At 53.2% G+C, this 27,083-nt stretch overlaps 1 protein-coding gene across 10 annotated transcripts in view; it reads right to left on the reverse strand.

The window, feature by feature from the left end:
- Positions 1-799: 799 nt before the first annotated feature.
- The window catches only part of LOC121672977 (myosin phosphatase Rho-interacting protein-like), a 73,939-nt gene continuing 47,655 nt past the window's right edge, over positions 800-27,083 (reverse strand). For 5 of the 10 annotated variants that reach the window (XM_042045958.1, XM_042045953.1, XM_042045952.1 and 2 more), the window contains 15 exons: positions 26,480-26,548; positions 26,161-26,250; positions 25,629-25,738; positions 24,688-24,726; positions 20,787-21,372; positions 19,759-19,875; positions 12,931-16,794; positions 9,837-9,984; positions 9,112-9,229; positions 8,042-8,201; positions 7,833-7,952; positions 7,264-7,350; positions 6,446-6,608; positions 6,031-6,116; positions 800-1,936 (listed from right to left, as the gene is read on the reverse strand). In XM_042045958.1, the coding sequence (XP_041901892.1) occupies positions 1,865-1,936; positions 6,031-6,116; positions 6,446-6,608; positions 7,264-7,350; positions 7,833-7,952; positions 8,042-8,201; positions 9,112-9,229; positions 9,837-9,984; positions 12,931-16,794; positions 19,759-19,875; positions 20,787-21,372; positions 24,688-24,726; positions 25,629-25,738; positions 26,161-26,250; positions 26,480-26,548 (5,829 nt within the window). In that variant the 3' untranslated portion in view covers positions 800-1,864. Of the gene's footprint in view, positions 1,937-4,914; positions 4,981-6,030; positions 6,117-6,445; positions 6,609-7,263; positions 7,351-7,832; positions 7,953-8,041; positions 8,202-9,111; positions 9,230-9,836; positions 9,985-12,930; positions 16,795-19,758; positions 19,876-20,786; positions 21,373-24,687; positions 24,727-25,628; positions 25,739-26,160; positions 26,251-26,479; positions 26,549-27,083 lie in introns of all 10 variants that reach the window. The other 5 variants (XM_042045954.1, XM_042045951.1, XM_042045960.1 and 2 more) reach the window with 5 other exon arrangements.

Raw genomic sequence — 27,083 nt, forward strand, 5'->3', positions numbered from 1 at the left:
ATGCACACCAAGGCACGCAGAGCTTTCCAGCAGGAACAGGCGTTCTGCCCCCTGCAAGGTGCTGGCATCCTGGCTGGGGACAAGCGGGGCTCCTCTGGGCAGGACCGGCTGCCAAGTGCTGCCACGAGTGCCCCAGGAGGTGCCAAGCCGGACACTTGGCCACGGCAAGGCCACACAAGCTGGACGAGCTGATTCACACTGTGGTTCAATGACACCGTGTCCTGCTGAGGGTCTGGTGGCTGGAACAGAGATGCTGCTCCCAGGAGGATGAAGGTAACTCTGGCAGCTGCCATAGTCCAGCCTGGTACAACTGGCGGTGGCTTCACCAGCCCCGCAGGGCTCTGAGAGCTGCGCCTGTGCCACCCACCTGACCCAAAACCAGCAGGGAAGTACTGGGGGCTGCTGGCCTCAACCTCAGCTGAGTCCCCGAAGGAAGAGGAAGCTCTGCTCCACATGAAGGCCACGGTATCTTCCACATCCCAGCCTGAAGCCATGTGGTCACTCAGCACCCAACCAGACTGGGAAGCCAATGTGCCGGAGTCTCCTTCAGCCCTGGTGACTGGAGAGGCAGGACTTGGGATCTTTCCAAGTGGCATCTTGAGATTTAGCCTGGGATGAAGCCCACACCTGCAAAGCAGCACAGGCTTCTGCTAAGAAGCCTCTGCTCAGCTGGCTGTTACCATCTAAGTGCTACCAGCTCCTCATCCCTTCGTTTGTATCCATTTATCAGCCTCATGGTGCTCAACTGTATGTTTTAAATACAAAAGCTATTAGGACTGAGAAGGTCTGAAGCACATACTGGTTTTGAGATTTTTATTTCAGGAAAAGATTAAAGAATTAAAATAGGAGCTGCCCTGCTGACAAGAAGAGTTGAATTCAAGAAGCTGGTAAAAAAGGAGCATTATATGCATTGAGCACTGTGCATTTTCAGTCAATATTGGCTCTACTTTCTACTCTACTTTCCTTTGACTAGGAAAAGGGAGTTTCACATGCGCACAGACCCTGGGATACACGGGATTCAATGAGAGGAAGGGAGTAACAGCAAAAAAAAAAAGAGTGCTGGGCTTGATCTAACAGAGGCAAGAAAGTGATCTTACAGCTCGGCCCCTGGAACACCAACTCCGACCACCAGCGAGACGGGAGCGAGGACGCGCCGACAGGGCCGAGTCGATGGTGCACTTCAGTAGCTGCAGCTCCCCATCCATAACCACCTGGGCAGCCACCGAAGCCCAGTGAGCTTCAGTGGCACCTACATTCAGGATACGGCACAGTCACGGGGCAGGAGAATCACTTCTTGCATCCTTCTCCAGCGAGATGTCAGTGTTGTACCTCCAGGCTGCGGACGCTGGCACGGACTCACGCTCCCCAGCAGCTTCCCCCGGGCCTTCCCCCCTTGTAGGTGCAAGTAATGCAGTCGAGATCAATGGTTAGATCAGGCTCCTGGTGTGCTCTGAGCACGGGGTCTCTAGACAGCAGTAAGAGCTCGGTCTGGCTGACACCACCCAGGCCCTGCTCGCTCTTCCCGACAGAGCTATAGCTTATTAACAGGCTACTGAGCCTTAATACTGACACTTAGTGTAATGGTTTACAGTAAAGAAAGGATTCTCCTACAAAGCGCCAAAGAGAGGGGGGGAAAAACCCCACTCCAATCCCTTCCTCTCCCTCTCAGAGTCTCTGGAGCATCTCACAAGCAGGGAAAGGAGCCAGGGAGGCGAGGGGGGGGCACCGCCACCGCGGCGCTGGGTCCCGTTGGGGCATCAGGACGAACGACAGCGAGGACATCGTAAGGAACGAGAGACAAACGGTGCTGGTGCTGTGCTGCCTCAAGCTGGGAGGTGCGCGTGGTCAAGCGGAGCGGGGAGAACTAGTCTTTCTTCAAGTCCCTGGATTCAAAAAGCTTCAGGCGTTCTTGCACAGTCAGGCCTTCCTTCAGACTCTGGGAGAGACAAAAGACAGAGAGCGTTGGGGCACGGGCGGGCGCCTGGCGTGCGGAGAGGCAGCGATGCTCAGGCAAAGGAGACGTGGCAGCGAGGAATGGGCTCCTTGGCGGAGGATTAGTGGGACATGCTGAGAGAGAACACACGGTTATGGAGGGTGGTTACTGCCTTGAGACAGGGTGAGATTGCAATGAACCAGGCGACGAACCAGAAGCAAATGAGAGGCACATCATGCTGCAAGCGGGATTAGCTGACTTGGGAATGACCCCCGGAGCTCACAGGACACTGCTGGATGGGGCAATTCCAGCGGAGGGAGCCCTGGGCAGGCCAGCTCGGATCTGCTACGCTGAAGCCCCAGGATGCTGAGCAGGACCTGCAGGCTGGTCCCCCCCTGCCTCCTGCACAGCTGTGGCACCCATGGGGACAGTCCTGGCTCCACTCCATGCAGGATTTGCTCAAGAAACCCTGGAAAGTGGTGTGTGCTGCCAGCAACCATCACACCCCTTCTCTCACCCCACTCTGGGACTCTCCCAAACCAAAGCTGCCTCGACTGCCCACGGTTAGACAGAGGACTCCTAAATGCTGTTCAGGTCTGGCAGGCCCTGATGGCTGATCCATTTCAGATGCAGCATCCAGATTTCAAGGCACAACTCTCAGCTGGACAGCAGCCCCCTGGCATTTGGAATTGTGAAATCCATTACCTACACATGGGGACTCAGCAGCACAGCACTGAGAGGGGCAGAAACCCAGAAATAAATTGCCTGCCTCCTGCAGGACAGATTTAAACTGAAACCAGCCTGAGGGGATGCACTAGCCTAATGCCAGCCTCCCTCGTTCCTGCAGCCCCAAACCTGTGGTGTGAGAGACTGAGGAGAGCAAAGCATTGGGTGGTGAGTTGTCCCTGTGGATGAGGAGGCACAGCCACCTCCCAACCCTAAAACAGCCCCCATAGCCAGGGCTCTGCCCCTCTGTGCCCCACTGCCCATCCCCACCCCACAGCTCTGTCTGCCAGCCCACTCCTTGGAACTTGCAAGGAATTTATGCTGCAGCCGGAACATTATTTGCTTTACAAATAGCAACAAATGCTTTACAAATAAGACTTGGCACCTTCAAAGGCATAGACTGGAGGGATGGAAATCAGCTCCTGTGAGGAAAGTCTGAGGGAATTGGGATTCAGCCTGGAGAAGAGAAGGCTCAAGGAGACCTTAGAACACCTTCCAGTGCCTAAAGGGGCTCCAAGAGAGATGGAGAGGGACTTTGGACAAGGCATGGAGTGACAGGACAAGGGGGAATGGCTTCACACTGACAGAGAGCAGGGTTAGATGGGATACTGGGAAGAAATTCTTCCCTGTGAGGGTGGGGAGGCCCTGGCACAGGTGCCCAGAGCTGTGGCTGCCCCTTCCTTGGAAGTGTCCAAGGCCAGGCTGGATGGGGCTTGGAGCAACTTGATCCAGTGGAAGGTGTCCCTGCCCATGGCAGGGGGTTGGAAACAAGATGATTTTTAAGGTGCCTTCCAACCCAACCCAACCCATTCTTTGATTCCATGATCCTACTATCAGGCAGCCACCTCCCCTTTTCCTTTCCCTTCCCCAGCCATGGTGCCAGAGGACTGTTCTATCACAGCAGCAGGTTGGACTTCTGGGCTGAGTTTTCCTTCCCATGTGTTTATCAAGGCAGGACTCCATGATAAACTTGCCCCAAGGCTGTGCAGATTCCTATGGTTACTGTATTTCTGGAGATGTTTTTCCTCCCACAGGCCCACAAACACAGAAGGGCTTTGCTAGGCAGCACGGAAATGAAAGCACTAAATTGGATTGAATTTCCAAACGCCATGTGCTCTCCTTCCAACAGGCAGCAGAGTCACCTGGGATGTGAGTCTCTGAGCACACACTTCCTAAAGGAAGTTTACTTTGGGCCTCTTTAAATGGGAGCAGCTCGTGCATTCCAGTTCTCGCATCTGATTTCTCAGTGGATGGAAGGAGACACCAGGAATCATCAGACTGTTCTGCCTGATGGCACAAATTCCAGCAAAGTCAGCCCCAGGGCAGTCCCACAACCCATTTCAGTTGCTGATGAGGAGAGCCTGATGAAGTGAGACTAATGTAGGATGATATCTGTGATAAAGGGATCTTCCTACAGACTTCCTGGGGCTCTCCAGCCATCGTGCTGGGAGCTCCCCTCTCCTAATCTGCCTCTGCAGGTGCTCCCACCTCAGTCTTTGCCATGGGCCAGGAAATTCACTATTGCTCCAATTAATGGAGATACCTGGCTCATAGGGTCAGCCTCATTTCTCATCATCTCCCTCCTTTTGCTGGATGAGTTTGGAAGCCTTGGAGGCTCAGGGACGGAGAACAGGATGAGAAGGTTACTGGGCAGGGAAGACTTGCTCAGGCATGGATCAACCTGAAGAAGCAGCACTTGTGGATAAAGGAAATTAGGGCAGTCCAGGACATCCCCTCTGCAGCTGAGGTGGCTGAGACCATTTTCCATGCTCCAGGCTGTCATGGGAAGTATACTTAAAGGCATCTCTGACTATTCCTGCATCTGGCTAACAGCAAAACAGGTGTTTTCCTACGAGACCTGGACGGTGCTGAGTTTAGTCTGAGGCATGCAGAGTCATTCAGGCATGCACACTCAGTGTCCCACACTCCCAACACAGCAAACAGGAAAACATGCCCCACCACGTCCAAATCCTCTCCGTCACGATGAGCTGTGTTGGTGAGGGTGGGAAGAGCAGGAAAAAGCCATATTCCCCAGGGAAGAGGCAGAGAAACTGCGTTTCACACAGATCTTGGGTGCACCGACTTCTCCCCTTCCCTTCCCTTCCCCCAGGAAAAGAATTAGCAGTGAATAAACCCGTCAGTCAGTCATTAAGAGAAGGAGGGCTCTGGTTTGGCAGGGAGGTGTGAGCAGTGCATGCAGAGGTTGGGCCGCTCTGGAGGAGGCTGCGGTGCTGGGTGGGTGCCGATGTGTTTACCTATGTGGCAGGGAACCTGGACTCGGGTTCATTTCAGTTATCCCATGAGACCTGCTCAATAACGGACTGTTGAAGGAAAAAGCAAAATAAAACAAAAAAACAAAAACAAAAGAAGAAGCTCATAAATCCCAAATGAATTGGCGCTGGCGCCGCCCCAGCCCCCCGACCCACAGTGATGCACTGGCACAGCCCCTGCTTCCTCTCCTCTCCTTCCTCACCAAGCAACACACATGGGGACCACACAGAAAGTGATCTGAGTTGAAGTGGTGAAGGGAAACTCAACACTGGAGTGGCCCAGCAGGTCTGGGCTCTCTGTGTTCACTGGGTGCAGCGCAGACACCCCACGCTGAGGAGCTGCTGCTCGCAGAGCTCCGAGTGTTTCCCCACATGGGCAGCGAGCTCGAAGCATTCTGCCTGCCCTGCAAGGGCCCAACCACTTCAAACATCAGCATGAGACACCAGGTGAGAGGCAAAGCAGGTTTGCTCATGCTGAGCTTCCTCCCAACTGCCCTGTGTTTAATGCTGACTCCTAATCAGCAATATTTGCCCTTCCTTATCCCTGTGGTCACACGTGATGTAACTGGCTGCCAAGGAGAGCTTGGCACAGCATCACTGGGCTTTGGGATCAACAGCAAGCACAGAAGGACCACAGAAGCACAGGGCCATCTGCACCATGTTAACACACATGCAAAGTGTGTGTTAAATATGCCCAGGACTCAGGCACTGCTGATACACATGAAGACAAAAATCTTGCAGTGATGAACATTAAAACTAGAATGATGTGCACATTTCCACCTAAATTTCAGCTGAAAAGAGGGAGCAGATACTGGGATAGTCCTCCTGTGAAAGACCAAAGAACAGGGTAAACTCCAGCCTTTTTTCCAACCAGGGAGCAGCTTCATGCCTCCATCTGAGCAGGGTCAGAGTGAGGGAGTGGGCCCTGCCTGGCTGCACAGTCTGTCCTTTTGCAGTAAAAAGCCATCCAAGCTAGCACTAGTGGCTGGGAAATTCTTAGTTTTCTTCCCCTGCCCACTTCTTCCCACTTGGGATCCCCACCGAAGAGAAATGCTGGGCATTCCTCACTCCCATCCCACGGGGCAGGACATCTGAGCTCACCTTTGACCTGATATTCCTTAGTTGCCGGCTAACACTGGATCTGTCTTTCTTCAAGAAATCAGGGTTGCTTTTTGATTTCATAATATCTGGGAAGAAGCAAAAGAAGTGGGATTAGCCTGGTGCCCACTGCCTTCCTGCAAGGACAGGGCTGGGGCTCTGCCCTCCCAGCCCAGGAAAGTGCCCCGATGAGCCCGACTCTTAGTGCTGCCCTAAGGGCAGAGAGGGCTTTTGGGCATCCCTGCATCACAAGGTTTTCCTGATGCAAAATGCCAGAAGGCTTTCAAAGCCCATCAGCTTTGGGTTGGAAGGCCAAGTCCTACACTCAGACCCATTACTGCACAAGGGTTTGTACTCTGGGATTCCCTGTTAGCTCAGGACACCCAGGACTGCTTAGAGCTGCTGGAGGAGGACTGACCATATCCCGATACAGTGGTGTTCACAGGGGATTTCTCTCCCTGAGCTTCTGTGGCTGCTTTCAGCTGCTCTTTCAACCTGCTGATATCACAGTCTGCCTTGGCCTTCACGATGCTCAGCTCCGTGTAGATGTCTTTGTACTTGTCGCTGGCGTATTTCTTATCCTGGCAAGGGAACAAGAACAACCCGATGGAGCCAGACAGACAGCTGGAGCCGAGGGGTTTGTGGATGCACTGAAGAGGAGCTTGGCAAATGCCGGCGGAAGAAGAGCCGGCAGCAGGAGAAAGGCTTGGCCAGGGCAACACACACCCTCGGAGCTGCTTCCAACAGCGATATGGGACTGCGGGAACGGAGACAGGCGGAGAGCTGAGAGCCAAGGGCAAGCACACAGTGCTGCCCGTGCGTGCAGCCCCTCGGCTACAGGGCTGTTTGTGGCTTTTCGTTTTAGCCAAGACACAGAATTCAAGCAGAATTCCCAGAAATGGCCTTGGCTTGTCCAGAGCAAACCAGTTCCACTGCTGCGAGGCTGGGCAGATCTCTAACACTGATTGTTTGTGCCATTTAAATCTGATCTGATGTGACAGAAAATGGGGAAATCATGCTGAAAGGAATGTTTTCCCACACTGTGTCCTTTGTGGGGTAAGTCTTAAATTGATACATGGAGTGTTTTACTGATGACACCAAAATGGGTATTGAATTACATTCAGGGGAAAAATTAAATATGGTTTCATATCTGGGTGTAAATGGGCTGAAATCTAAGCACAGACACTCAGGAGCAGAGCACAGTAAGAGGATTTGCAGAACCACCCCTGGCATTACCCTTAGTGCTGTCTGCAGCTCGTCTTTGAGGGAGCTGATCTCCTGCTTCAGGTACTGGATTTCAGATTCTTTGACCCGGAGCAGGACCTGTGGGAACAAAAACCAGCATCTTTGCACCTGAGCAGACACAGTGTGACACCTGCTGTACCCAGTGACAATCAAGCCAAGGGCTAGAGACTCAGCCCCATGCCAGCACCACAAAGTCTCTGGTCCACCCGTCTTCTGCTTCTCCCAGGAAAAGTCCTCCTGAATCTCTTGGGAACTTGCCCAAGCTTGCAGTGCTGACGCGCTCCCTGCACACCCCAGTTTCTGTCCCCACTGCTCTGCATGGATTGGATCCTGGGGACAAGCAGGGACTGCAGAAGGAAGAGTTGAGTGTCTGGCTCGACATGGTGAGAAGGGAAGATTAGGACCCCAGAATCTCCTGGCCTCACGCAGCCCATGATGACAGCGCTGACCAGCCATGAGAGCTGACTGGGGGACAGATGGCTGTGACACCTCCCAGCTGTGACACACTCCTGGGGTACACAGCACTTGTGCCCACCCACATGCCCCTCTGCAGAACTCACCTCCAGCTCGTAGGCGTCCTTGCCCTGCGTGAGAGGCGACCCAGCAGCCTCTCCCCCGCCCTCCCCGGTCAGCAGGGTCCGCAATCGCGTGATCTCCGCAGCCAGGCGGTTATTCAGCTCCTGGGAAGAGGGGGAGAGCCGTTGTGGGAAGGGGGAGCACAGCCATGGCTCAGCACGGAGCCCACCGTCACCTGGGCAGGGACCCTCACCTGGTTGTGGGCGTTGAGCTCCTGGTTCTCCCGCTGGCACTGGCGGAGGGCCTGCCTCTCAGCCTCCAGCGCCTGCGCCAGGTGGGCATTCTCCAAACACTTCTGGGAATACTGCTCCGAAAGCACCTCCAGCTCCCGCTGCACCGACTGCAGCTCCTCCCTGCGGAACACACACCGGGGTAGTGCCCTCTCCACACACCCCCCCCCCCCATGCCCATCCTTCCTTCAGCATCCCAGGAAAACCCAACAGGGAGCTAAGGATGAGGATTGCATATTCCTTTTGGGGAAAAACTCAAGCCCAGAGCAAGTCAACTCTTCCCTCTCCTGGCAGAGCCAATGCTTGGGCACCAAAGGGGACAGGAGGCCATTCTCTCAGAGGTTAAGTAGCAGAACTTTCTCAGGTTTCCAAAAACTGAGCTGAGATCTATCAAAATCTACCTATGAGAAATTCTTCCCTGTGAGGGTGGTGAGGCTTTGGCACAGGTTTCCCAGGGAAGCTGTGGCTGCTCCACCCCTGGAAGTGTCCAGGGCCACGTTGGACAGGACTTGGGGCAACCTGGGATAGTGGAAGGTACCCTGGAATGAGGTGAGCTTTAAGGTCCCTTCCAACCAAACCATTCCAGGATTCTAAGTTTGCTCTGGGCACTCGGGACCAGGTGTATTTGCACACCTCCCCATCTTATATAGATGTATCAAGGTTGATAAAGCTGACAGGCAGCTCTGCTCAGTTCCCACAGGAGGACATGGAAAAAGCTCAGCGCTTCCTCCTCGCCTTTTGAACAACCCCGTTGCTGCAGCTGCATGAAAGGCAGCACTGGCTGCACATCTGCTACTTCTGGAGACCAAAAAGCAGCTATTTTGGGTAATGTGGGGACATTGACCTGGAGCCTGAAAGATTATGGGCAACCAGGAGGCTCTGATGGATGCAGCTGGGTCGGGACCAAGGGAAAAGGCCCCTGCAACAACAGGTTTGCCCCGAACTCAACGCCAAAATCAAATGGGAGAGAGGGGTCTCCCACACATGATTTCCCTGCAAGATGGCAGGAGACAGAGAATGGTAATGGTCTTACAGGTACTGCCTTCGGAGGGCCTCGATGTCGGCGTTGACGCTGCTGATCTGGGAGCGCTGGGACTTCTCCAGCTCCCGCTCCAGCTCCTCCCTGTGTGCGTTCTTCATGGCTTCGATGGCTGTGAGGGGCAGCACAGTGTTAGCACCCAGCATGCTCCACCCATGGGTGGTTCTTTTGAGTTTTTGTTCATTTCTTAAAGGAACAAAACCGAAGTCACCCCTGCAAACCTCACACTGCTTCACAGCCCCTTCAGTCTGTGCCCCAGCTGCAAAAGGGCTTCTGCAAATCCCGCTTTTTAACAAGTCCAAATGATTGTCCACTTCAAACATTGTTTCCTGGACTGTGAGACTCCTAAGGCAGAGCCCCTGAAGTGCAGCGTTTTAACATTTCCTGGAGCACTGAAGAATGAATTCAATGTGGAATTGACAATAATTTAACCACAGGAATGACTAATGCCTTTCTGACTTGGAATGGAAAACAAATCAAACTATATAACACCCAAAGATAGGGGTACCAAGCCTGGAGAAAGACCAGGAGATGGGCACCAAACTTGGAGGACCAGATGGTCCTCCATCCAAAACATCTTTCCCAAAAGCCCTTTCCCATTCCCTGTGCAGCCTACCCAACCCTCATCCCATCCCTGCCCTGCTCCTCAATGAAGCCAACGCCACCCCCACATCCCCATCACCACAGAGCTGCCCCACCATGGGGGACCCCTCTGGTACCTGAGATGGTGGCAGCCGTCTCCTCTGCCAGCAGGCGATCCTTCTCCTCCCGCAGCTTTTCCAGCTCCCGCTGGTGCTGCCGCTGCAGGTCCTCGATCTTCTTCTGGTGCGTCTCCTCCATGGCTGCAAAGCCCCTCTCACATGTTGCCTGCGAAGGGAGGAGGGGAAAGGGTTGGCCCAGGAGCACAGGGCCGGTGCCACGGCAGTGGGGAGCCCACCAGGAGCCACACGCCAGCGGGCAGCTCAGCTCCCCAGGTCCAGCATGGATCTTCTGCTTCCCCAGCCATGGAGCAGGATGGACCTTGCAAAGGTCAAGGCTTGTCCTGCAGTCACTTGACCCCTGACAGCTCCAGGGAAAGGGACACACAGGAGCAGACCTGGTTTAGGGGCAGACCTGGTTTAGGGGCAGACCCGGTTGGGGAATGCAAATATATGTCAAAAAAATAACCAAAAAAACCCTTTTGTGCACCTTCTGCACCCCTCCTGCTCTTTTCAATGCCTGTTTTTTTCAGCCTCTGGGTGGAAGGAAGATGACGTGACAGCAAGAGGATCTTAATTCCCAACCGAGTATTGCTACAAATGCTGCAGGGACGATTACTTGCTAACTGAATTACTAGGAAAGAACTCCGGCCAGGACACAGGAGCAGCAATTTGGGGAGTTGGGATTCATCAGGGGTGAGGTCCTGAATTCCTGCCTGGTCCTTCTGCCCCTGGCACAGCCCCCACTCCTGCCTTTGCAGCAGACAAATGCAAACGCCTGTTCCCAGCTCAGCTGCCAGCCCAAGCACATTGGGATCCCGGATGGACATACGCCTGCGGGACACAGACAGGACCAGCAAAGCCACAGGCAGGCCCAAGCCACGAGGGAAGAAGGGGCACACACTGGGGACAAAGTGCTGAGCCCCGTCAGGCAGCTTGGGACAAACCTGATGCCAAGTACTGCACAGGGCTTTTCCTCTTAACGACACAGGCTGGCTTTATTCCCTGATTTCAGTGGAGCTCCCCTTGATTAACACCAGTGTTTTCTGTGGAAAGTGAGAACTGTCCCCTAGGGACCTCTGGGACCCCATGGGAAATTTTAGGGGGACAAATTCACTTCACCAGTGGCAAAAGTGCTCAGGACAGTCCAACACCACTGACCCTCACTAACATACACCCCTCAGCATCACTTTGTTGGCTAATGCTCTGTTACCTACGCCTAATCCTCATTTCCAATTTTCAGCTTTGGTGTTTTTTTTCCCTCCCATTTAATTTTTAATCCCAAGGCATTCTTCACTTTCCCAGCCTTGTTTGTTTGTTTGTTTGTTTGTTTTTAAACTCCTAACTCAGTGCCAGTACCTGCCTGGACTTGGCTGTGGCACAGAGCAGCCCTGCAGGATTCTTCATTACACCCAGAATCATAGAATATGCCGAGTTGGAAGGGATCCGCAAGGATCATCAAGTCCCACTCCTGAAACAACTCTAATTTTGGAATTACACTCCTCCGTGGGAGGCTGTAGATGCTCTATTTAATGTATTGTAAATGCATTGCCACAAATCCACGTGTACAAACCCGTATCTCACAGAATCCCAGAATGGTTTGGGTTGGAAGGGACCTTAAAGCCCATCCTGTTCCAACCCCCTGCCATGGGCAGGGACACCTTCCACTTTCCCTGGTTGCTCCAAGCCTTGAACCTGGCCTTGAACACTTCCAGGGATCCAGGGGCAGCCACAGCTTCTCTGGGCACCCTGTGCCAGGGCCTCGCCACCCTCACAGGGAAGAATTCCTTCCTAGTATTAAATCTCAATCTACCATCCTTCATCTTAAGACTGTTCCCCCTTGTCCTGTCACTCCATGCCTTTGTCAAAAGTCCCTTCCAGCTCTCTTGGGAGTCCCTCTGGCACTGGAGGCACTGGAAAGAGCTCCAAGGTCTTCGTGGAGCCTTCTCTTCTCCAGGTTGTTACTCTCATGCTACTGATGCTACATTCTCCATCAAGTTCTTAAGGGAAGAATGGAGCACATTTAAGCCTCTAATTTGGGCAGGTTTCCAATCACCTGGATGGCTTTCTGACCACCACTGCTTAATTCCAATGGGATTCAGCAAAACTACTGCTCTCCCCAACCTAAAACCGGTTTTCTTTCGGCTGGAGTTGAGCCACACTTCACCCCCAGCTGAAATGTGTGTGGATCTTGTGGCTGGAAGCAAGCTCTCCCACATTTTTGCTGATTCTTAAGAGCAACTGGTCTGTGAAAGCCTCACCAACAGAGTCTCTGCATCGCTGCCCTTCTGGCTTCCTTTTCAACCTGGCAGCCTCCCTAGGTGTTGCCAGAGTCCTCTACCACCCTAAACTCACTTCTGGACTGGGAATGCTCTCCTAGGAAAAGCAAACCACCAACCCCCTTTTTTTTTAGATGCTGGATGATCTCAAACCAGTGTTACAGCCAGTTTGACTGGTGGGGCAATTTGATCAGTGGCATTTCATTGCCAGTGGGTTTCTCTGCACCTCACCTGGGTGTTCCACAACTGTGCACTCTTTTTTGTATACAGAATTACTGTGTCCAACACCAGCGTGGTCCTTGCAGCCTCCTGCAGAGGAGCTCTGCTTTGCTATGGAATTTGGCATCTGTTTGCAGCTACTTTCCCTAGGAACGTACATTTTGAGAGCATCAAGTTTCCACTTCATCCTGCATTTTTGAAGGCAGCAGAGACAGACTGGAGATTTGATCAGACTGGGATAGGCAGAGTTGAGGAATGCTTTTAAAGGGAAGTCACAAACAAAATGTACATGTTGGGTACAAGGAGGAACACTGAGGTCTTCGTGTTGAAGGAGAGAGTGATGTTATCGAGCTACTTTGAAACTCTTTCCCTCTCCACGCAAAGACCACCTTCAGAAATCCACCCTCCCAAGCCCTCAGCAATGCATTTAGAATACCCCAGCATGGAGAAAAAGGAACACCATGCTTTACAGAGGCCTGGCTAATACTTTGGGACTTGTTTTGGCACGCTGGCTCTTCTAGAGTATGTCCCTTGGTTCGGCAAGCGAACTCCGGGACTACACACGCCCTCCCACACACTCAGCAGCAGAAAGCAGGAAGTGTTAAACATATCAAGACCTTTAGGTTTTCAAAGTCTTTCTGGTATTTTTCCCTCAAAGTGGAAGCGCTCCCCTCCAGATGTTTGTTCTCCAGCTCATCCCTCATGACGTTCATCTGGGCCTCCAGCTCCTGGATGCGTTCCCTCAGGCCGTGCATGGAGTCCGGGTCACTGCCGGGGTCCTGCCCGGTGCCACCCACCTCGCCGGCCGCCCAGGTGTCCCCAGTGCCCGGGGCCACCGTGGGTGACACCTCCGGGTGCTGCCTCTGGTACTCGTCGAGGGTCTCTTGCAGGCGCTGCAGGTTCTGGCTGTAGTGCTCCTGCAGCGCCTGCAGCTCCTCGCTGTGGATGACCTGCAGCTCCTTGATCTTGGCCTGGAACTTTTCCTCCAGCGTTTGCATCTGCTCCAGGTGATACCGCTCCATGTTCTGCTTGTCGCGGACAATGGCATCCAGCTGGTTGAGCCCCTCTGTCCTCTCAGCCTTCAGGGCATCCTCTGTCCTGTTGAGCTGCTCGATCACATTCCGGATCTCCTCCTCGTACCGCCCCTGCAGCTCACTCAGGCTCTTGCTGTGTTTATGCCCTTCCTCCTCCAAGAGCCTCCGCTGGTTGTCCAGCTGGGACACTTTTGCCTTGAGGTCGGCGTTCTCCCTCTCCAGCACGGCGATCACCTCGCTGTACTCGCCCTGCTGCTTCCTGAGCAGCTCCTCGTACTCGTCCCGCAGGAGAGACACCGTCTTCACGCGCTCCTGGCACAGCGCATCCATGCTCTGCAAGGATTCCTTGTAGGACTTCATCTCCCTCTCGTGCTCCAGCTGGACTTTGCAAGCGGCGTAACAAACCTGAGCCTGAACAATGGCATCGTGGACTAACAAAGACGAATACCGCTCCAGGTCTCCCATGCACGAATGGTAGGAAAGACTCTGGGATATCTTCAGGAGCTTCTGACAGTCTCTCATGGCCTCCTCAGGAGGCAGAGAGAGTAAGGCAACAGATATCTCCTTCAGAACACTGGATTTGTCCTTTAGTTGCTGGGCAAGATCTTCCTGAATGGAAACAAGAGCTTCACTACTATGGTCTGGTGCGCTGCCAGTCTCCTCCACCTTGGCTAATTTCTGGCATGGCGCCATTTGGAGACGGCTCCCATCCCAGGAGATCTGGGTTCTTTCTGAAGCATCTTTTTGTATTTCAAGTGCTTCAGAAATCTGGTGCATAACGCTGTCAAACTCAGGAGTCCTGTACGCTTTGATGATCTCCTCCAACATGCATTTGTGCTGCTGGAGAGCTGTTTTGGTATTATGGAGCTCTTCTTCAATTGTTTTTAACCTCTGATGAAAAGATTCTCTCATTTTCTCTGCAACAAACCCAAGTTCTGCCTTGATCAATGTAGCATCTGCTACAGCACTGAGAAAACATGGGGAAAAGCCCAAACTTGTTTCTGTTTTACCCTCAGCTTCTCCTTCTCTAGTGTTCAAGTGTGCTCTCAGCTCCTCCACCTGGCTCCAGAACTCCCCTTCCAGCAGCAGCTTTTTAGATAGGACGCTGGCCAAATCATTGGCTGTGTGAGAAACACTTGTTGGCTCCAACAAAACCACTTTGGCCGTTCCCTGGATCTCTCTCAGAAGCTGGGCTATCTCAGAGCTTGCATTTTTCAAAGACTCTGCTATTTGGTTGATGAGAGAGGCCTCAAATGCCACCTTCTCAGAAAGCCACCTCAGCTGGCTGGCGTCAAACACATCCACTCGCTGCTCCTTTGAGATGTACTCCTCTTCTCCAAAATCCCCTCCTTCTGGAGCGGGGCTTTCCGTGGTGAGGCTTTCACTCTGCTGATACTCCGATGGGACTGGCGCCCCGCTCAAGGCTTGGATTGCGTTTGATAAGGTTGTTTCCATGCTGGACAGAGTAACAAGGAACAAATCACCCTCTTTTTCCTTGTCTGATTTGGGCAAGGATCTTAGCTGCTCCCTGCACTTCTCCAAGCAAGTCAGCGCTTGATCGTTTTTCATCTGGAAACCACCCAGCTCGCTGACGTGACTTTCTACGAGCTTGAACTTTTCCTGCCTCTCGCTCTCCAGCTGCGAGATCAAAGCATTGACTTGGGACAGGCTGGTCTGAAGCTGTTCCCGCAGCTGGGACTCCGTGCTGGCCCACTGATGATGAAGGGCAATGAGCGTCTCCTGGTTATGGCCGTGCTGGCTTTCAAGCTTCATCGTCACATCTTTGAGCTTTTCCTCTGTGATGTACAGTTTGGTTTCCAGGGAATGGATGATGGAGAGGTAAGTCTCAGAATCGCTCGTCCCCGATGAGGGGTAACCCAGAGCTGGCTCTGAGGACATGCTTTCTTCAGACAGAGATCTGTCCTGGCTTGTGTCTGAAGAGGTACTGCTTGTCCAGTTTTTCTCTGATCCGTCTGGATGGATGTATTTTTGACACTGGATGCTCGAGAAACGGATCCTTTGCCTCTTGGCCCCCATGATTCCTACATCAGGCTTTGCTAAGGCTTTCTGAACTAACTCTTGGTCCTGGAGCTCTACAACTTTAGATGGGGAGCCAAATTCCTCCACTTGCTTCCGGGTGGTCTCAAGAACCTCATCCTCCTCCTCCTTCAGTGCATAAGTCAGAGCTGGGAGGACATCCTGAGTTTGCAGAGCCTGCCCCAGTTGGGATGGTTGACTTTCGTCAGCCTCAAGACTGGGGCCAAGGTCTTCTGCCTCCTCAGCACATGGACCTGTGCCCACACTAGCTAATTTCTTTAAAGCCTCCTCCTTGGCCTTTAGCTTTACTTTAGTCTCCTCTAAACTGCTATCTAAAGCAACCATTTTAACCAAAGCCTCACTGAGGTCTTGATCTTTCTTCTCCACAATTCTCAAGTGCATTTCCTTAACGTGTCTCAGCTCTTCTTCTTTCTCTTTCAGCACCTCCTGCACCCCCCGGAACTGATCCGACACCTCCTCAAACGACTGCTCCAGATTGTGGTAGTTGGTCTCTTCCATTTTCAACTTTGCTTGTAGCTTTGCAACTTCATTATCTGACTCGGCCACCTGATTCATGAGCTCATGGAACCGGCACTTGATCTGATCCCTCTCTCTTTCAAGCTCCCTAATGTGCTCAGCGAGCTTCTGGATGCTGGCCTCCTTCATGGCCAGCTGCTCCTCCAGCTGGTGGACGAGCTCGCTGCCTTCAAACTTGGCACTCAGCTTCTCCTTCTGCAGAATCTCCATTTGCTGCTCGCTGTTCTGCAGCTGGTTCTCGTACTCATTGGCCTTGTCCTCCACCTCCTTCAGGCTCCGTATCAAAACCTGCTTTTCCCTCTCACAGCTCTCCAGCAAAGCCTCGTAGTTCTTCTGCAGCTTCTCCTCCATGAGGACCCGCGCCTGCTCGCTGGCATTCAGCTGCCCGCTGAGGTCTGCGATCCTGTCCTGGAGCCGCTGCACTTCCTTCTGGTGGTCCCGCTGCAGAGCCTGCTGCATCTCCAGGTCCCGCAGCTCCTGGGTCTTCTCCAGCAGCAGAGCCTCCGCACTCTTCAGCTTCTGCTCGCTGGCCTTCAGCTGGGAGCTGAGCGCGGCCTCGCCGTGCTGCCACTCCTCCAGCTGCTCTTTGGCTTTCTCCTTCTCACTCCTCAGGTCGCTCTTGAGCTTGGCCAGGGTCTGCTCCTTGATGGCAAGCTCAGCTGCCGCATTACTGAGCCTCGCCTGCAGGCTCTGAATCTCGGCCTCATGGTGCCGGATCACGTCCTTGGCCTCGGCGTAGCTGCGCTTCAGCGACTGAATCTGCTGATTGATCACCTCTTGACGCTGGCATTGGGCTTCCAGCTCGCTTTGGAGGTCTTGGTTGACTTTGTGGAGCCTCTGCCAGGCACCTGATGGCGAGGCGGCCACCTCGGTCTTAAAAAAATTGATTAAATACTAGATTAGTAACACTCTTGGCTCTCCCTTCTGAGTGTCACACCTCTGGCCAGGCAGGCCACAGAAAAGCTCCTCGCAGCGACTTGGCTGCTACCCACTGCTCCAATTGGGATGATTTGTTCTTGGCACAATTTGGTTTGTTTAACCAACTTTTTTTTTTTTTAAATGAGCGACAACTGCTTTCCAGTAACAGAAAACACTGACCACAACATCAAAACAGCTGTACAGTAACAGGCTAAATGGAAAAAAAAATAAACCCAAACTCAAACAGAACCAAAAAAAAACAATGAAAAAGAAACACCAGCAGTAAAACGGAGACAGACAGACAAGATAAAAATGCGAAGGATGAGGAGGAGGAGGAGGAGATGGAACAAGGTGGAGGAGGAAGGAACTGGTTTTTTTTTAGCGTGTTTGTTTGTTTGGTTGTGAAACAAAAAGTGCACAGTTCAGGTAACACAGTCCTACCGACCAAAAGCAACAACAGAAAGCAAGGTGACAGCAAATGACATCATATCCCACCCAAACGCAGGGCGACGGGCCAGCCGTGGTGGCGATGTCATTTCTGTGCCTGCCAAACAGGACTGAGTGGCTGCTCATCGCATTAGAGAGACGCTGTTATGCTAAAGCTTAGGGCTAGGGAGGATCTAATTTCTCTACCTGCAAAATAAAATAAACCAACAAAAGAAAAAATAAAAAGCCCGACAAGTGGAGGGAGGGAAAAGGTGTGATGAGAATGTAAAAATGAAGGAAACCAACCTTTTTGAGATTCAAACCAAAGCAATGGAGCATGCAAAGAGAAAACTCACAGAAAGCGTCATGCAAAAGGCGACAGAAATTATGTATCTTCAAAAACAAAAAATACACAGACAGGAAGAGGCGAGAGAAGCACAGTGTTAAGCCTAGGAATTTGGCCTGCCTTGCTGTACTCTGGTTGCTGATTAAGGAAAGCCCACAGATGTGACACTCAGTTATGTTAAGTTAAATTTCATGCTTTACACCAAAAACATGCAAGAACATCCGCCCGGGACAGGTTAGTATGTGCCCCCTCCCACCCACAGTGGCTGGAGCTGGGGGATGTCTCCAGCCCATTGGCCAGGAGCAGGAGCTCCTGGATTTTTCTCCCAGTAGGGATCAAGGTTAGGATGCCCCATCCCGAGGACGCTCAGAGCAAGAGAGGGGTTACACGAGGCCAGAGAGGCTTCGCTGCATGGCACATGCATCGGAGGGGTGGCTCAGCACTGCCTCACGGAACAGGCAGTGCCTGGGTGTCCGTGCAGGGCTGGTCAGGCTGCCAAGGAGGGGTTGGTGCCTCCCAGGCAGCTCAGGAGGGATGGGCTTGGCGGCAGTCAGGCTTCTCCATCAGCTCCTCCCATAGACAATGCAGGAACCTCCCCAAAATTAGGCATGATGGAGGTGGGGGGGCACATGGAATTCAGAGGATTTGTCGAAAAAAATGCTGTGATGTTTGTCTGCAGTCTGGGGCTGCAGAATTTCCCCAGCGGCTCCACTCCCTCCACCCCAGCAGGGTTTGGTGGGGTTACTCCCTTCTACAATAGGACTTTAATCCCTCTGGCTCTCAGGAAACACAAGGGAAATCCCCAGAACAATCAGACTGGAGCAGGCAAAAGCCTCCAACCTTTCCAAAAACTCTCTCCAACTTCGAGGTCCAAGTTTGGGTCACTGCTCACTGCAGCTCAGCCTCTCTGCAGGCTTCCCCTCCTGCCACCCCTCCGCATATTGAGGCACTGTGGCCAACTTCAATCTGATGGTGGATTCAGCATCCAGTTTTTATCCCCATTCCCTGATTTTTCCAGGCTCCAGGCAAAGGGAGGTCAGATGCCTCTGCCCCAGGGAAGTGGGAGTTAAGTTACTCTTCCAGCACTGCCAAGTGAAAATGAAACTCCTCCAAGCAGGCACTGTCAGCTCGGAGACTCCAGAAATGAATTAATTACTCCTCCTGGGAGATCATGGGCAAGGAAGGCAAGATGTCCCCTTCCCTGGGCTGGCTCCACTGCCTTTGCAACTTCTTCAGGGAAAATCTTCCTGTGAGAAATAAGGATGCAAGGTTTGGCATTGACACTGGGTTTGCTGCCACAGGAGCACAGCATGCCATGCACGGCCACCTTGATCCACAGCTGGTTTGGTCAAGTAAATTTGAGCAGATCAAAAAGCTGCCCCTGCACAGAACAAGACTATGGACCCATGAGAGTAGCCAGAAGCTGCCCTGCCAGTGCCACGACTTTCTCCAGGCATGGACATTCCCAAAGGAAGGACTAGGAAAAACTCACTTTGTTTGGAGGAGGGGAGGAAAGGTTTCCCCAAGACCATCCTGTCTCTTCTGCTAGATCCTCCAAAACTCATTTCTAGGCTTTGCTAGGAATGGCATCTTGTGACAGCAGAAACCACCAAAGTGATCCAAGTTAACAGGTCATCCCAGTGCAAATCCCACTCTGGCTGGAGGGAAACGTGCCTGGGAAATACATCTGAGTGTCCTGTGTTTGCCCATGTAACGGGCACACAAAATCCCCAGCCAGGAGCAACTGGTGGGCTATAGGATGCTTGGAAAGCCTTGTGTGCACCCCACTGTCTATGGGGAACATCTCGGGCACAGAAAGGGGGAAACAGCTGTTGCAAAGGCAAACACAGTATGGGATGGATCAGAGGTGGACTTTGCTGAGGTCCCATCTGTCTGGCTCTGTTTTGTTTTCCCTTGGGAATGCTAATAGAATACCTTCTATTCCATCCCGGATCAGAGGTTTCCGTAAGCAGATGACTCTGGTCATCTAATGCTACAGAATTAGCCATGTCTGCAAGAAGGTCAAATCTCTGGGAGCTCAGTGGTGGTCACCCAGGATGTCCCCATGAACACCGCAGACAGAAGCCCACCAGGGACCCCCCCGGGCACAGGGAAGATGGAGCTCCCTCTCCTCCCTGCTCTCCTACCTGCAACACGTAGCCCTCCCGGGCGCTCTGCTCCCGGCCCAGAGCCACTTTCAGCTGATCCTGCAGGTGCCGGTTCTGCTCCAGGAGCTCCAGGGCCTCCTTCTGCTTCTGCTCCAGCTGGAGAGACACAAACAAAGACAGCGTCCAGGGAGTGGGAAGGGGGTCAGCCATGAGGAACAAGTGGCTTGGAGAGGGCACAGAGCAGAATGAACGGAGTTTTTGATGGCACCACTGCTCTGCTCTGCTCTGGGACCTGGATTTCATCTTGCCAGGAAAATCCCTCCCCTCTGAAAGAACTTATTTATGCAATAGTGTAATTTGTAAAGCTCACTGTGGCAAAGGATGAATGGCACCAGCTCGTGCCAGGCACGACCCTGGCAAATCCCAGCCCAGTTCAGCTTGGTGATATTCCTGGTTACTCCATGAGAAAAGGTTACCCCTTTCATTCCCACTAATTCACCTTAATCCCAGCTAGCAACAACCTTTGTTATCCCAGGCACGGAACTCTTCCAAGTAAGCTGAGTCTCCTCCATTCTTTTCCAAATATCTTAAGACTATTTGAGGTAGGCTCCACAAAAAGGGAACCTTTGTGGTGTGTGCTGCAACTCAAGGCAGTTTATAACTGCAGACACAAATCTCTACAGCTGCAGAGGCACAGAGGATTAGGAGCTTGAATTTGTAGTCTGGTTGATACACCTCGATTGTACTCATTTCATCAGAGACAGGCTGGCTACAACCAACATAAATCAGGCTGCACTGGCTGGGAGAGGTAAGGAAGTACCAGGCCATAAGAACAGCCCTTTCTGTAGCTGTGGGAAACATGAAAGCTGTTGGCAGGGCCAAACAGGAATGTTCAGCAGATCTGTGCCCTGCCAGCTCCTCAAGGAGCCTACAGCACCCCTACTAGTCGCTATTATGAAGGAGGAATAAATATAGCTATTTTTAAGCCTATTTCAGGCTTCCTACAGTCACCCCAGTGGCCTGAAAGCCTTTCTGGCAGGCAGCCTGTACCCTACACACCCCTTTACCTCCTTCTCCAGCAGTGTGGTCAGGTGCTGCTTCGTCAGCCCCTCTTCCCGGTCCTCGGCGTGGGCGAGGTGCAGGGGTGTGATGGGGATCTGCTTCTCCTCCCGCAGCGGGGTGGTCTCCACCTGGTGCCAGCGCTGCTCAATCTCCACGTGGACGTTCTGCGATTTGATGTCTGCAGGGACAGGCAGGATCCGTTCCACCTCCATCCTCAGTGCCTCTTCCGACCCTGCCCCATCCACGGCATCGATCATCTCGAAGCGCTTGCGCCGCTCCTCCCGCCGCCGGGCCCGCTCCCGCTCCAGCTCTCCCGGGTCGGCGTCGGCGGCTCCGCTGTCCCTGGGGAAGGCGGCCGAGCCACTACTGGAGGAGTCTGAAGCGTTTGCACGCTCCTGCACCAGGGCCTGCTGGATGGGGCGAAATTCAGCCCAGTCAAAGGTCTTGGACCGTCCCTCTCGTCGGCGTTCCCGGGCACGGCTCCGCTTCTGCTCTGTGTCCAGCTCGGCTTGTTCCGCATCCGGCTTCTCGCTCGGCTTTGGACCAGTCTCGAAGGAAGAGCTTGTTTTGCTTTTCTCTTCCGGCAGTGAGCTGCGAGGACAGAGAGAGGGTGAAGGGAAGTGTCAGTGGGTGCTGGATATGGCTGGGCGCTCCCATGCATGCCTCGAAGAGCCAGGTGGAAAAGGGCTGCTGGAAGCCCAAGCCAATGCCACGTGGGTGCCCCCATCCCTCCGTCTCCCCTTGCCTCTCGGGCACAGGAGCTGCTGCTGCCCTTCCCCAGGTTGTGCTGGTGTGCAAAGCCTTGGTGCAAGCGGCCCCGGCTGCTCCTGGGACACTCTGGCACCTGGAGAGCGGCTGATCCCAACCTCGTTCCTCCTTGGCTGCCACACTGGGGCCAGTCACCATGACCAAGCAGCAACCTGCGGCTGAAGCAGCAACCCCAAACTGTGCTGTGAGAGGTTCCAACAGCTCCTCCAGCCCCCTGGCTGTGGGGCTCCATGCACACCCTGGCTGGCACGGCCATAGTCACGTGCTTGTCGGAAGGATGCCACCAATCCCACCAAAGCCTGGCTGGCTTTGGAGCTGTGGGGTGGAGAAGCACAAAGCAGCTCTAAGAGTCTTGGGCAACAAGGGGAAGGTTTCCCTTCAGCTTGGGAAAGTATTAATGGGTCGAAAACTTCTCCGTGCCACTATCTGCACTGAAGGCACAGACATCCCCGGGGCACCCAGCCCCACAGGCAGCACGGGCACCCCCCCCTGGCACTGGGCAGTCCCCAGTTTGGGCAGGTCAGTGCAGCAAGGGGAGTGAGTAATTCAACACATCATGGAAATCACTGAAAACGCCAATTTCTCAAGCAAGGAATGATTTTTAGTGCTGAGTTAGAGGGTGGTAGGTTGAGGGGGGAGACATACTCATCAAGCAGGGAAGGCAATACCATTTCCAACCTACAGATAATCCATAATGCAATATTAGCTTATTAAATACAGACATGCCAGCCCTGCAACATGCAGATCAAAATTAAACCAGAAAACAGCAGTATGCTAAGTCTGTGGAGGAAGCCTGTCCCAAGGGAGTGGCGGGCACTTGCTGAACCCTCTTTCCTACCCAAAGCTCCCGAGCTGCCTCCCGAGGCACAGTCCTGCTGCTCAGGCTGACTCCTGGCTCTCCCTGCTTCCAGTACAACCATAGCATCCCCAGCCTCCAGCAGGGACTCAACAAGCTTCCTGGAAGAGCTGGAAAGCAGCTCACTGGGCCCTTCACTGCAGGCTCTGACCCATGGGACCACATGCATGGGGACCACTGTGACTGGGAGGAGCAGCAGCAGCACCAGCAGCAACAGCAGCATCACGGCTTCTCCCACCTCAGAAACACACCCCAGCCCCCAGCCAAGAACCTCATGGATGTGCATACGCCCAAAAAAAGGATGGAGCAGAAGAGATGGCTCTGCGTGGGCTAGTATCTTCCGATGCACTGTCATCCACCAGAAAACCACAGGCTCAGTAGAGCTGGGTTTCGAGAGACTCTGGCAGTTACAGGCTAAAACCAGCTCAAAGATAATTCCTTCTTCAGTGCTGTCACTTGCAGCTAATAAAATAAACCCAGAAAGCACGACGATGAAATGTCACTGCTCCTCACCCATGATACTGCACAATTCCAAAGCCAGGCTCTCAATCTGGAGTCAGTTAGTGATTACAGCTGCATTTTAAAGTAAAGAGAGGATGAGATTGAGTCTTAAAATGGAGAAGAGTGTTAGGAAAAAAATGGGGGTCCTGGGGCCCCCCAGATGGTGTTGGGACACAAAAATTATGCTGCTCTAAATCCCACGTGGAAGAATCTTGGCATTTCTAGAGGTGACATCTCTCACGAGCTCATTTCTCCTCTGCTGCTTTCCAAAGGGCACAGGATGTGTGTCAGGGAGCGGAGGGACGGCTGCTGGGAATGAAGTGAAGACACTCAGAACGTTGACCCAAAGTCTCTCGTTTCATCTCCTGCAAGTGCCCCATGGCTATTAACTCTGCTCAAACATTTCACATCTCCTCCACCACAGAGAAATTAATTCATATCACACAGGAAAGGGGGGGTGGGGGGGTCTTTGCCTCCCAATGATATTTATAGGTCAAAATAAAAAGGGTTTTTTCTAATAGGAATGGGTGTGGGAGTGGTGCAAGCTGCGAGCTGAGCACACTGTGGCAAGAAGCGCACAAAGGCTGCAGGGAACTGGGGAGCACTGGAGAACCCAGCCTCATAAGGGCTGTGAGCTGAACATGGATCCAGTTCTGAAGCAGCAACTTCGTTCACGGGGGTATTTTCTATTTGCCCCATCATCATTAGCAGCCTACAATTAGTGCCTCTGCAGATTGCGGGGCACTGCTGAGGGCAGGGAGCAGCGCAGCATCTGCTCCCCATGCCGGCTGCTGACACATGCAGCAATGTAAACCATCACTAGGGCTCAAGAAACCAAGACAAGGTGTGTTTGGCTGGGTGGAGCCACGGCAGCAGGCTCATGAGACATGGCCAGGGCTGCAGGAGTGTGCGGGGTGGGACCATCCCTGGGGATGGGTGAGCACTGCTGCCATCCCAGCACACCGAGCACAACGTCCTGCCTGCCCCCTGGCCACACCGTGCCAATGCTTGGCACCCCTCCATGCTGAGCCTTGGGCAGTCTGTCCTTTGGCCTTCCAGCAGCCCCCTTCACCAGCTGCTCCCCGGGTGCAGAATGTAAGGACATCCCAAAGCCAGGTGGGATGGGCTGGATACCCCACGCTGCTGCAAAGGGCTGCCAGGCAGGCACCAGTGAACACAGCCCTGCTCCACACACAGCACAGGACTCCTCAGCAACGTGACTAACCCACACCAGCCTCGACCCCGGCCGACACCAGCTCGGTGGGAAACAACAGAAGCACACACATCATTCCCTTTCCCCAGCTCAGGATTGATTCATGGTCTGTTTGTGCAGCGTAACAAGTGACTGCCCAACCGGGACCTGCGCCTGGACCCTCGCAGAGGGAAAGCCAAGTGAAACCACTTTGTGTGGGCTTGGAGCAGGTGCAGACAGTGAGCACAGGGCTATCGTGCTGCAGTAACCTGTGAGCAACCATAAATACATCTGGCTCTTTAAAGGCAGAGAGGTCCCCTCAAATTTCCTTGGTCTTCATCTTCATATCTAGTCACATCGGAAGATACCAGTGTGGGGAAATCAAGGGTCAAGACCAGGTTGCTTCTTTCCTTCTCTCTGGCTTTTATTTAAAGGAAAAAAAAAAAGGAAAGGGGGGAAGAAAAGAAAGAAAAATAAATGGAAACTGCAGGACTTCCCATCTGAGGTGCAGAAAAGGAGGAGCATGCAGTGAATCACGAGATATACAAACCACAGAACGTTAATACAGGAGAGAACACAGTTTTCCAACCTGGGCTTCAGCACGGATAGTTTCAAAGAGAAGTTTTTCCTGGGATTGCATGGAAATCAAACATACACAGGAGTGAGGAGAGAGGCGACTTCCCCGAGACCCCCGCGAGATCCAGCAGAGCTCGGGCAGGGCTGGGAAACAAGTGGCTGAGGGCTAAGCAGGATAGGGAAGGAGAGGCTGGAGCACCTCCAGGTCAACGGCACTGGGTGAGAAGAGCCATTCCATCAACACAGGGACAAACCTGGCAAAAACCTGCTGGCTGCAGCTACAGTAAGGACAGGAGATGGAGTTAGTGGTGAGGCCGTGTCCACACAGCCTGTAAGAGGTGGCCTGTACAAGTGTGGCCAGCACAGACAGCTGTGAGGAGGCCAAACACCCTGCACCCACAGCCAAAAGCGCCTACAGAAAGTACTCTGTGACGCAGGGGGTTCCCTTCCTCTGGCACTGATGCACAAGGAGAGACCAGCAGCAGCTTTCTGGAAGATCAAAAGAGGAGGGAAGACGATTTGCTGGCTGAAGTTTAAAACAGATCAGAGCCAAACAGCTTCTAAACTGAACCCTGGGCTCCTGCTGCTGTGACCCATAGAGAGGCTGGGCAGCTCGTGCTGAACAGTAGCCAGAGGAAAGGGTGAACCCAGCACAACTGAATCCAAATGTTTTCACAATACCTGGTGGGAATCCAGAGGAGCCTTGATATAGGAACAGTATTTCATATTCCTATGCACAAATTAAAACCACATTTTCAACCCTCTTTGAAATCTGCACGCATAAGAGTAACTCAGTGTCCCCACAAAGTGTATCCAAATTAAGCTCAGAGAGACGTGAGAAAGAGCTGCAGCTTCCAGGAACAGACAGGCTCAGAAAGAGGAAAGAAAAGGGATAAGGGACGAGTTACTCCTGCAAACCACACAACTGCAGGGGCTGCTGCAGTCCCCCCTTACCTTGTTACATCGGGAGCAGTGGTGGGGCGAACGTGCTTCATGATGGTCTGGATCCAGTTGCGGCGAATGCCCGACGTCATGGCAGAGAGGGTGAACTCCCCTTCCTTTGTCTACAAAGAGAGAAGGAACAGCTCAGAGCAGGTGACTGCACCTAGCAGCAGCTTCCCAACTCCCCAAGACCACCCTGCACCTATCCCCAAGCCCCCAGTGCTGGGGTACTGCTTGCTGGCCACACAGAGGTCAAACCCAGCCCCTCTGTCCCCTAGCACACTCCCAGCAGGAATTAGCATTTCTCAGCAATCAGACTGATTCTGCCACAGGTGAGACCCTAAGGCTGTGACAAAACCTTCCCTTTCCCCTCCTTCCTTTTCTGACAGCCAAAAAACTGGCTCTCAAACCCAAGGCCAGAGCTCTCTGGAGCACTGTGGGGGGTGCTGAGCGGCCTCTCTTGGGTGTTTGGGGAGATGTTCCCCTTGTCACGGACAAGCATTCCCACCAGCTGGACTCATCCTCCTCCCCATGTTTTCCTTACATGGATCTGGAAGCCGTAGTTCCGCTGAACTGGGTACTCAGTGACATCATAGCACGTGGATAAATCAATTTCTCCATCCAGGTCAGCTGCCTGCAGAGGGAAGAGGTAAAATAAGCCACAAAGCTTTGCAGCCCCAAAGCATGGTGGGCTCGCAGGGAGACACAGCAGGTCCCTGAGAAGCACAAAGGGCCTGAAGGGGCTCCGGGACTTCGGTATCTGGCAATGGGGGCCCTGAGGGAAGCAGTGACCTGCCCAGGGTCTGTTTGGGAGCACCAGGAGCTGCCCTGTAATGGGTTGAACACTGACAGAAGACACTTACCTCCTCTGCCACTGAATCCCGGTAGTATCTCAGGCTCTGGTCAGTCAGCACAAACCAGTGCTTCTTCCACTAGGAAACAACCAAGATGGAGCAGTTACAATCCTGCTCCTTCCCCACCACTGTATTCATGGCTGCTCGTCACAGGTCACCCGGCAGAGTCACCCTGCAGGAGGCAGCTCGATGCCCGTCCCTCCCAGCTCCACACCTGACTTCATCAAGGCCCCTCCATGAGAAAGGGGAGACCCAAACAGGCAGCAAGGCAGGGGACAGTGATGGTTTGCACCACCAGGACCCCGAATTCCCCGGTGCAGAGCACCAGACCCTGCACGTGACAGCGACACTGTGAGAGCCACAGGGCAGTCACAGCCTCCCCATTAGCTCCACTGCAAGACGAGGCTTTTAGGGATTGCACTTAAAGCCTTTTTAGCACAAAAAACAAGCAGTAAAACATTCATGTTTTATCTGCAGTACCTAGAAATTGAGCTGGGAGTCTATTCCTGGCCCTTGCTCTATACAAATCTGTCTCCTGCATGCTTCCAGCACAGGCTCACCCAAGGCAGCTTTCAGTCAATACAGCACTCGCTCCAGCTGCCAGTTCCCCTTT

The sequence above is a fragment of the Corvus kubaryi genome, unplaced genomic scaffold (assembly GCF_017639235.1).
Source record: "Corvus kubaryi isolate FWS band 111438036 unplaced genomic scaffold, C.kubaryi_AGA036_p1.0 65067, whole genome shotgun sequence".
In the NCBI taxonomy this organism is placed as follows: domain Eukaryota; kingdom Metazoa; phylum Chordata; class Aves; order Passeriformes; family Corvidae; genus Corvus; species Corvus kubaryi.